The 10,444-nt window shown below is 47.7% G+C and overlaps 5 protein-coding genes across 5 annotated transcripts; all 5 read left to right on the forward strand.

Moving 5' to 3' along the window:
* Window positions 1–209: 209 nt before the first annotated feature.
* TEOVI_000258700 (uncharacterized protein) lies at window positions 210–1,652 on the forward strand (the record flags this gene model as incomplete). The annotated part of the gene is made up of 1 exon (XM_067225640.1): window positions 210–1,652. One exon carries the CDS (start codon window positions 210–212, stop codon window positions 1,650–1,652), a length of 1,443 nt encoding a protein of 480 aa, XP_067081741.1.
* A 277-nt stretch (window positions 1,653–1,929) lies between these two features.
* TEOVI_000258800 (SET domain containing protein, putative) lies at window positions 1,930–3,948 on the forward strand (the record flags this gene model as incomplete). Its single annotated transcript, XM_067225641.1, has 1 exon — window positions 1,930–3,948. One exon carries the CDS (start codon window positions 1,930–1,932, stop codon window positions 3,946–3,948), a length of 2,019 nt encoding a protein of 672 aa, XP_067081742.1.
* Window positions 3,949–4,448: 500 nt separating this feature from the next.
* Window positions 4,449–5,975, forward strand: TEOVI_000258900 (FHA domain containing protein, putative; the record flags this gene model as incomplete). The annotated part of the gene is made up of 1 exon (XM_067225642.1): window positions 4,449–5,975. The coding sequence occupies one exon, from the start codon at window positions 4,449–4,451 to the stop codon at window positions 5,973–5,975; it is 1,527 nt and encodes a 508-aa protein (XP_067081743.1).
* Window positions 5,976–6,567: 592 nt separating this feature from the next.
* Window positions 6,568–7,263, forward strand: TEOVI_000259000 (proteasome activator protein PA26; the record flags this gene model as incomplete). The annotated part of the gene is made up of 1 exon (XM_067225643.1): window positions 6,568–7,263. The coding sequence occupies one exon, from the start codon at window positions 6,568–6,570 to the stop codon at window positions 7,261–7,263; it is 696 nt and encodes a 231-aa protein (XP_067081744.1).
* A 1,233-nt stretch (window positions 7,264–8,496) lies between these two features.
* Window positions 8,497–10,005, forward strand: TEOVI_000259100 (AMP-activated protein kinase, gamma regulatory subunit; the record flags this gene model as incomplete). Its single annotated transcript, XM_067225644.1, has 1 exon — window positions 8,497–10,005. The coding sequence occupies one exon, from the start codon at window positions 8,497–8,499 to the stop codon at window positions 10,003–10,005; it is 1,509 nt and encodes a 502-aa protein (XP_067081745.1).
* Between the last annotated feature and the right edge of the window lie 439 nt (window positions 10,006–10,444).

Below are 10,444 nucleotides of genomic sequence, written 5' to 3' on the forward strand. Positions count from 1 at the left end.
GTGTGTGCGTATGTATGCATGTATTTGATTACAGATTTCTTTCTTTTGTGGTTTCATCACCATTTTGTCCAAAGGCAACTTATAAACACAAAATCGAAGCTGAGTTCAGGGTTGCAGCAACCTTAACCTCTCTCCCTTTCTTTAAGTGAGCAGGAGGTGGAAAGGTGTAACCCGACGGTACAAAGATCTGAATTAGCCTCGTTGCGGTGATGCCGCGGTTACATATTTGGATGTTAGGGGCCACACTTGCGGGATGCGGGCAGTATGTCTTTTGCAAACATTTTTATGGTGATCGATACACTGAACGGGAAGAAATGGAATCGTCTATACAAGCGGAGAAATCGTACTTGTTACAATTAATGCAGCAGTATGCTCTTCTCAATCGTAGTATTCAGGATCTTCCAGGGTCATTGTGTACGACGAACCGCGAGCGACTTTCTGTCTACTGTAAAATTCAACAACTTAGGGAAGTGATACACAACTTACCACTCAAATCCATGTCCGCTGTGGACAGGAAGGCAATGCTGCTTCAGTTAGATGGGCTTGAGGCGGCACAGTGCACCCCGTTAAATTTCCGCGATGAAGCGCTCACGATATCGGAGATCGTAATGTGCCAATTTTGTTATGGATTTTATATGTTGTGCTTTTGTGTTATCGATCCACTGCTGCGCCGCGTTGCCGCAGAGAGGGTTCGGCGCCAGTTTCTTCACAGAACTTCGAAAATGATCTTACATTGCCTCCGAATTCCCGTTACTATGGCTTTTGAACCACAGGCTGAATATATTAACGATGAAAAGGAGGGAAAGCTGTGTTGCCTGGTATTTAGTCCTCAGCACTGGGTGGAGGTAGTAGGTTTTTGGGCGTGCCCACTTAATCCGCTGCTTCTGAGCACGCACCTGCAGCTGTGGCAATTATCACTTCGGGAGGTGGTGCCGTTTAGCGAGTATTGGCATGAGCAGTGGTGCCGTATGCAAAGGGAGCTAGTTGACGCTGCAGTTGTAAGCGACCCTGTTGTAGAATATTCAGGGGGGCGGATACTGCAACCCACTGATAGCATCAACGCCGTGAAGGGAAGTGACTCTCCTGTTACCTCGACCTATGGTTATCCTCGCGCATTGCGGCGGGGATATGAAGGATCTCCGGTATTGGACCCTGAAATGAAAAACTTGACAGGTGTCCATCCTTCTTCAGCAGCCTCTGCGGCAGGGCCCCGTTTTGTGCCGGTTGCTTCGTGTGGTCTTCCCCGATTATTGTACATTAACGAAGCGGTGGCGCGCCCCGACGTGCGGCCACGCCCAACTCAAAAGGAGATATACACGCAGCTTCAACATTTACAGTATCCGGAGAGTTTGGGGTGCAGCTCAGGGGTCCGGAAGATCAATGCATCCGGGGGCAATGCCAAGGATTGCAATCTCAAAGCGGAGAAGGAAGGGGAACTTCTGCTACAACTGCGCAGTTGGTACTCTTGCGGAGGAATTCCGTGGTGGCATCGTGCTACGTGGGGTGCGGCCTACGGAGGTGTTGGGCGTCGAGGTAATTGTGACTGGAGGGGTCTGTCATTTCGTTTAGGCCGACCGTGTAGCGCTGACCAGCTTCTCAAGGAGCAGATGGGTTTGTGTTTGTGTCTTCATACCCCTACAAACGTGTTGTGATGAAAAATGGGGCATCAGTTGTGAGGGGGGAGAGATGTCGTGTTGGTTCTTGGTTGCCGTTGCAGGTGGTGTTCGTTTGAATATCTCCGGGAGAGATATGCGTGCACGCACATAAATATGTTGTTTCGAAAAGTTGATAGCTCCATTTAGCGGAGTTTGCTACGCTTTTTCGTGCTTTACATTCACATAGTTTCATTTGTTTAATTTTCTTTTGAATTTAAATGCGTGTTTGATATATATATATATTATACGTTAGGCGGCTCTTGTTGTGCTTTTGATGCGTCCGTATTTCCCAGGTGCCAATGGCGTCTTGAGGTCGCACTGCATCAGCTGCTTCGTTTCCCGTCGCCAGCAGAGTGCCAAGAAGGATGGGACAAGTGCCGATGAAGGAAAGCAAACACCGCCTTATTGCCATACCGGTGAGAACTATTGCGGCTCCGCATCTGTCCCCCGCACTGAGGCAGTGAATGCGCGGATGATGCAAACATCTGCTGCGTACCCGCGTGTGCACGTAACTCTGCACGACCCGCAGAAGTCTAAATCGGAGGAAGCAGATGAACTAAGCCGTTGTGGAGGCGGAGAAGGCGTCAACGGTATCAATGATAAAGCAGAAACTGTCTTTGACGGAAATCGGGTGGGGGACCTCTCGGAAAATGAGGTGCGTGCATTTTTGTTTAGAAAGGAGCGTGAAATCGCGCACCACCACCAACAACGCAACTCCACCATTCCGTACCCTCCCCATCCAGATGACGTTGTTCCTCAGTTCCGTCGGATTAAGCGACATCAACAAATGCTTGTGGTAGCACTTGACCCAGATTACCCGGTATACGACCGGCGTGACAACGTCCCGGAGCTCCCACCTGCACAATCGCACCCCTGGGTAAAGAAGACACCGACTGGTCCGTTTATTGTACATGGAGATGGTCAGCTGGGAGTGGTGGGAACGGGTGAGGTGGGCTTTGAGGACGCGTTTACTTCTGATAATACCACGGAGGTGGCTGCAGCAACGATGGGGGAGGTAATGCTACCTCTCCCTCGTGATTTTCGCGGTCTTCAGCATCGCTCTACGTTGCACCAAAGTCTACCGTCTTGCAATGGCAAGGTGCTACAGGAGACAGTCATCAAGAATAGCTTTGCACTGACAGGTCGTGGTGTTTTTACAACTCGGGATGTGTCGGCTGGTGAAACCATTATGATCGTCCGCAACACTGCGAGGAATCTTGGCGTGAAAAGTGAGATCGAGCGTCTAGTGGAGATGTGCACGGACGTTTTGTCGGACACGTACAATAACTTCTGCAATGGAAACCCGCAAAAGTTGGACTTCCTACACGACTGGGTTTTAACAGGTCAGCCATCATCCTTGTTGTTGCATTGGCCGCGCAGCGCAACCAAACAGGTTTTGGAGTGTATTGGCGGCGCGGAGGTGTTGCATGCTCTTGAGTTGCACGAGATCCACATTGCGCGATTAGCAGCCATTATGGATATGAACAGCTTTCTCGTGGAGTCTTCGTACGCCGTGCGTAAGGGTATGGCATACTTTCCAGAAGCAGGTTTTTTTAACCACAGTTGTTCTCCTAATGCAACGTACGATGTAATTCCGGCGCACACTTTCTGTGAGACAGATTACTACGTTGACGAGTTGGGGGACTCGGCCAATGCCGCGTTCTGTGCTACCAACTACGGTGAGTACACGAAAAGCAGCAACAATGACATAGTTGATGCCACGAGTGGGCGTAACACCACGAGTGACACGAAAAGCGATAGGGATGCTAGTGAGGATGAGTGCATGGAGGATGTGCACAATGCTGATGGTAACCAAATAATTCCTAGTGGGACTGTGGAATATCTGTTCTGCTGTCGTGCTACCGCTGACATTCCTGCAGGCTCCGAAATCCTCATTAGCTATGTACCACCTGAGTGGTCGTTTGACAACCGTCAGTATGTGCTTCATGACCGGTACCGCTTTTGGTGCAAGTGCCCAAAATGCGCTCCCACATTGGACTCCAAGTACACGCGCACGCCCAGGTTGCTCGTTGCTATGCTGATTTTCAGCATTTTCCTACAACTCCTTGTGATGCGCCAGAGAGATATGGAGCACGCAACAATGCGGGAGCGGGAAACGGGTGAGGAAGAAGAAATGCGGCACGGGGAGTCGGGGAGAGAGAAACCGAAGAGGAGGGCTCGTGGGCTTTTTGAGCTTCTGGAGGAGAGTCGACAGGAGGAAATGTACACGCCGGATAGGGGGCCCATACCGGAACGAGTAGCCCAGGACCCGTGGGCGCGACCAGCACGGTGATGAGGATGGTTAAATACGCCAGGCAGTAGTTGTTTTGAAGAGAGGTGAGTGTTTTTTTTAATGTTAGTTTGCTCGCTCGTATGGATGGATGGAGGGAGGGGAGCTTCAAAATATTTGTTTTCTTGCTCCCATTACCCTGTGGGGTGTGTGGGGGGGTTGTGTGTTGGTGTTGCTGGCAGAGTGGCCGTGAAGCAGGGGAGTGAATAGGGCTCACGTGTTCACACTTTACGTATGGACAGAGGTGAATTCAATATGGACATTTGCGTTATTATATTTCCTTTTCTTGTCTCGCGCACCCGTGTTCACTGATATTCGTTATTTTGAAGAAATTAACTGTACTTTTTAACCCCATATTGTCTCTCTTCCCTGCGGTGTGTTTGTTAGGTCTATCTTCAACAGGGTTGGATCGGCAAAGAGGAAGAGGAGGAACGCACGAACTGGAGATAAAAGGACATATACATCCGTTGCTGCTGTTGGTCAACGCAACCTACTACGGACTGATGCGAGGGGATGTGCCATTGCCGGTATGGCAACTAAAAGTTATCAACGGGTGCATCTGTAACAATGATCTCATTCTTCCCACATCCCCACAGCCACTGCTGCTGGAGCATTTCTACAACAGCTGGAGTGAAGATAGCGGTTCTGCCAGAGTAAAGAAAAATCGCATTCCGCGGCGTGTTGGGAGGAGAGGTGTATGCAACACCAAGGCGAGTAGTGGACTAGCTGGTGTTCAGACGGACGAATGGATGAAAACAATACCGCATGTGGTATTGGGTCGTCATACGCTCTTGCCATCTGACTACCGACTAAAACACGGGTCCATCAGTCGGCTTCAATGCCGTGTTGTTCATGTCGAAAATACTGTGTTTCACAGGAAAGTGCTTTCCAAGTTTCCACCCATGACGTGGGGCGTTCCCTCAGGAACAAACAGTGGTCGCAGTACAACAGGATATAAGTGCGGCGATAATGGGACAACGAAGTTCGAGGGGCCCTACTTCTGCTTGCTTAACAGCGGTTCTAACCCACTATATGTGAATGATAGACAGCTTCCACAAGGACGCAGCCATTGTCTCTGTGAGAATGACATCATTTCGTTTCTGGAGAACCCGTTTGATGAAGAAGGTGGTATACTGCAGCCGCTTCGACCAGAGGATAACGTGAACTCGGGAGCTACGGGACAAAGTGGTTTGACCTACGGTGTGCATGTTGCTAACGGGGATGAAAGTAAATATTTGTCTTATAATCACACCGCTCCCCAACGATCTAATGGTTCACCTGGTTGCTCTACAGCCTCGTTTCCGGAATGTGGAACTACTATTCCCTCATTTGTTGAGGTCGGTGGCAAGCGAATAGCACGCTATCGGGAGTCGGTTGCTCCACGTCGCCTCCCGCAACCCCTTGACTCGGTGTCGGCAGGAGTTTGTCAGAACGTTGATGGAGGGTTATCAGGTTTATCCCCACCCAAAACGAATAATGCACTTAGTTCGCTAGAGGAAGGGAAGGATTGTAAACTGGAGCAGGACGAACCGAAGTACCTCAGTGAGGTGTATACTAAAACTCCCACGAAAGGTATCGACGTTCGCGAAACTCCCGTAGTTGTATGCCATGACTACGATGAAGACATCACACCACCCAAGGTATTCAACTGTGACGGCCGCTTTCCATACGAGATGACTGGTCACAGTGCATCCGCTATTGTTGACGATACCATTTCACCTGTGCGACCACGTGTAATTACGAGGGGAAATAGAAATGATAACATCCCCACGGAAGTTGAAGAGCCATGCATTGTGGTTCCCCCACAACTTCCCGTTTATGTCTTTTCCAGGCGTAGTCCAAGCCCTGTGGGACTTACTTGTCGGACGCAGTTTGTTGAACCCATAAAGGTATCAAACGGGCTGCAGCGCGAAGGGAGGAGGTCGGTGCAGTCGTCTGTAAAACTGGACGCTGGTGCCAAGAAGGGGAAAGCTATTAGTGGAAAATCGTCACTGACGGTCCCCCGACCCCGTAAGCGGAATAGATGGTGAGCACCTGATGCAGATGACGCCTACAATACAATAATTCAATGCACTGTTGTGGCTACTCGTGTTTTTCATTTTCTTTGTGATGCTTAAATAAACGTGTAATATATATATATACGTTTATTTATATATTGTTGGTTTTCTCGCTGTCTCAGTTGCAGTGGACAGGTTGCACACACGTATGCCTGTTGCGCTGGTATTTCCGGATAGTGCAGACAATATGATACACTGTCTCCCGTAATAAAGTCATTTTTTACTTACGTTTCGCAGTGTTACCAGTTTCCACGATTGAATCTGCATGGAGACGTGATTACGGTCGTTCGGGAAGTAACGGTAGACGAGAAAAGTGGGGGACACTCAATGGCGTACGACTGATTCCACGTGTTTTTCTTAGCGCAGTCACACCATTAAGCGACTTTGTATTATATCCTTTTTTTATTTTCTCTGCTTAACACCAGGAAAACGCGACAGTTAAGACCAAACCAAGCAAATATCCAAGATACAAGAGTGATCAAATCTTGTAACTCCTGGAAGGGAAGGATAACCGAACTAACTATACATTTCCCCAGGGTCGTGTGCTGTGTGTCGTTGGAATCTAATGCCACCGAAACGCGCCGCACTCATTCAGAATCTTCGTTATAGTTACACGGAAACAAGCAGCTTTGCTGTCATCGAGGAATGGGCCGCCTGTACACTTCAGGAGATTGAAGGAATCGCGAAGGCGGCAGCCGAGGCTCATGGCGCCATTCGTAACAGCACGTACGGCCGTGCCCAGGCTGAAAAGTCGCCAGAACAACTTTTGGGAGTGCTGCAGCGATACCAAGATCTTTGCCACAACGTTTATTGCCAGGCAGAAACCATCCGGACCGTCATCGCAATTCGCATCCCCGAGCATAAGGAAGAAGATAACCTTGGTGTGGCTGTGCAGCACGCTGTGTTGAAAGTCATTGACGAACTTGAGATTAAGACACTCGGAAGTGGTGAAAAGAGTGGCAGCGGCGGCGCACCGACACCTATTGGAATGTATGCCCTTCGGGAGTACTTGAGCGCGCGATCAACAGTGGAGGATAAGTTGCTTGGAAGCGTTGATGCGGAGAGCGGCAAGACAAAGGGAGGAAGCCAATCTCCTTCTCTTCTGTTGGAACTTCGCCAAATTGACGCGGATTTCATGCTGAAGGTCGAGTTGGCCACCACTCACCTTTCCACAATGGTGCGGGCGGTTATCAACGCCTACTTGCTGAACTGGAAGAAGCTCATTCAGCCTCGTACGGGAAGCGATCATATGGTGAGTTGACGTGATGCTGGAAATTGAAACTATGTGCTGCAGCAGTGCATTCGCTGTTTTGAGCAGTGGCTGGCGTTTATTCGATTTTCTCTTTGTCAAGGGTATGATGCGAATTCTTGCAGTCATATATGCGTTCACACATATATGACTATTGGGTCACCTTCGTCTACCCTCTAACACTAGTAGTTTCATCTTTTCACTTTGCTTTCCCTTCTTCACATGTATGTTGTGCGCTCGCTTTCGTTATGTGTCCTTGTCCGTTGCACAAACGCTTTTGTAAAACTTAGTGTTGCTGTTTTGTTTTTTTTTTTTGGCTCACTACCTTTTCTCCCAAAGGAAGGACTTACGCATTTGTATTCAAGTACCGGAAGCAGTGAGAGTTGTTGTTAAAGGTATATTGAAGGAAGTAAGAGGAAAGTGTATGGGACAGGAACATATATTTATAGCAAGCTATGTATGTATTACTTTCCGACTTAGTGAGACTATCATATTAAAATGAACCAATCCTTTGAAATCAGGTCGACACGAAAATAAAAAAAATAAACAGCACCCACACGTGCAAAAGAGGGGAAGATGTTAATATATGTGAGTATAGGGGGGGAGAGGGGAACGAAGCGTCTTCCCGTCGACCAACACTCATCGTCGGTGGCATCAATGTTACTGCCGTAATATTGATAATCACCTCAGTGTGATTCCACGTATTTATTTCCCTCGCGCTTCAGCAACTCCAAAAGGGGCTGAATTTGATGACGGGGTGAGAAGTGAAGGGATCAACCTGCAAGGGACAATTATAATAGAAAAAAAAAGTGTTGCTACTGTTGTTAATTTTAACTGGTTTACTATGGATTCATTTGTTCATTCCATTTCATTTCATGTTTTCTTCTCCTATTTCCTTTTCCGCGTATTTTCCTGTGTAGTTTAGCTGAGGAGAAAAACGGGATTAAAAGCAAAAACGTTCTTCACCTGTTTTGAACAAAGGAACGGTAGGGTCTATATACATTCCTTAGTACTTTGAAAGGGAAATAAGTGAAAATAAGAGTAGCGGAGATAAGCAAGTGTAGAACATTGGCCACGTTGGGGGTGAGTAAGAGCTTGTAAAGTAACAAAGGGGGGAAAGGCGAATAAGGTAAGGATTCACTTTGAGGGAAGCATTAAAAGTAAGAAATAAAAAAAAAGTACATTACAAAATAAAACGATACAGAGAAAACAAAGAGAAGGATACAGTGCGGAGGGGAAGAAGCTATGTCTCAGTATGACCATTTATTTGATACCCCCGCAGCGTACATAGCTGCAAGTTCTGAGTCTCGCCGCAACAGTGTCGCCGTCGCTGCCTCCAGTATCACCAGTAATAACTTTGGACCGGAATCGCATGGTCACAGGACCAGTCAACAAGTGGGGTATTTCCCTACTGATGATGAGTGTAAACAACTGGCGAATCCTGTAAGGGAGTTACTCTCCCGCTGCAGATGCTACGAAGTTCTCGGAACATCCACCCAAGTTGTGCTACTTGATGTGGATGTTGAACTAACGACTGCATTTATCGCCGCGCAGGAGAGAGGGCTCGCCGCTTGCGTCTTGTGGGACAGGGAGGAATGCGCCGTCTGTGGGGTCTTGAGCTCCACAGATTATATTGAAATATTGCTGTACTGTAGCGATCATCCCGATGAGGCGGAACGAGTTCCCCAGTACACCATTCGGTATTGGCGCGAAAAGGTCAGAAACTATAAACCCAGTGGCACTGTGAACGCAGGTGCAACTGAGGCAGAAACACTGGCAAACTCATTTGATAGGTTGTGTTCGCTTTCCCCTGTTCCGCCACTTATTACATGTACATCAGAGACATCAGTGAGTGAATGCTTGGCTCAGATAATGAACAATAAAGCGAAACGTATTGTCGTTCTTGTAGAAAAGGAAAGTGAGGACTTTAACGTAAAGGCGTTACTCGACCTTCAGCAAATTCTATCATACTTGGGGGCGCTTTTTCTTTCTGTGGAGTCACAGGGATCTGGCCCTCGCGGGGTCAGTGCAGACACGGCGATGAGTTCCTCCATCACGAGTCGGGAGGCGTCGGATTACGCAGAAGGTACGGGGGGGCCGAGTGCGTTAGAAGCCGTGTCCGGATACCGTCCCTTCATTGACAGTGTAGTCGCCAGCAACTCCGAGTTTTCGAGGGGAGGTGTAACACTTCCTCTTCATGTGCGTAATTTACACGACCTCGTACTAAATGAGGGGCGGGAGAATCCAGTTGACTTTGGCAGCTACGCAAGCGTAGGGCCGTATAAGGCGATTACTGACGTACCATTTCGTTTTGTTCCTCAACTTGGACAGCATCGTAAGACACCTATTAGCGTAACATTAGAGACTCCATTTCTGGATGCCCTACGTCTGCTACTGCTGCACAATATTGATTGTATCGCTGTGGTGTCAGAAAACGATGTTGTCGTTGATGCCATTGGCCGCAGTGATATTGTGCGGATTGAAGATAATGGAGTTTACAACACACAACTCACCGTACGAGACGCGCTTGGCGATAGACCACCAAAGAAGATTAGGGTATTCTATGAGAATGACACGCTGCGTGAAATATTTATTTTCTTTGTACGTCAGCGGGTGAGGGAGCTGTTCCTTGTTGATCCTAATACTAAAAAATTACGCGGTCAGCTGAACATATCGGAAGTGGTCTTTTTCTTAGTGTTCGGCACAACAAATACCAACAACCCAAGTAAGAGTCAGTGCGGCTGTGGTACCTGACGTGCGAAATGATAATGAAGATAAAGGAATATGAAAATACGATAGATAAATGGAGGAGCGTAACATCGACATCTAAAGTTTGTTGATTTATCATTCCTTTTCTTCTTTCTTTGTTCATATGAATTCCGTATTTGTTTGTTCGTCTTGGTTGTTATTTTCCTTCTTCTGAAACCAATATTTACTCCCCAAAGAACGGGATTTGTACTTTTGTTCCACTTGGCAAGTGCCAGCGATTCGCTTTTCTGATGTTTTTTTTGTCGTTTGGTTGTTTTCGTGTGATGGAGGAGAGGTGTCATGATGGCGGTGGATGTGAAGACAGAAGAGCAAAACACAAAGTGGAAAGAAGTAGCGAACATGTTGTCTTCCTACTTCCTTTTTGTTGTGCGCGGGGACTATTTACTCTTTTTTTTTCTTTTGATATTTTTTATCTTTTTTTTTT

The sequence above is a fragment of the Trypanosoma equiperdum genome (genome assembly GCF_001457755.1).
Source record: "Trypanosoma equiperdum strain OVI genome assembly, contig: ctg_56, whole genome shotgun sequence".
NCBI classification, from domain to species: Eukaryota; Euglenozoa; class Kinetoplastea; order Trypanosomatida; family Trypanosomatidae; genus Trypanosoma; species Trypanosoma equiperdum.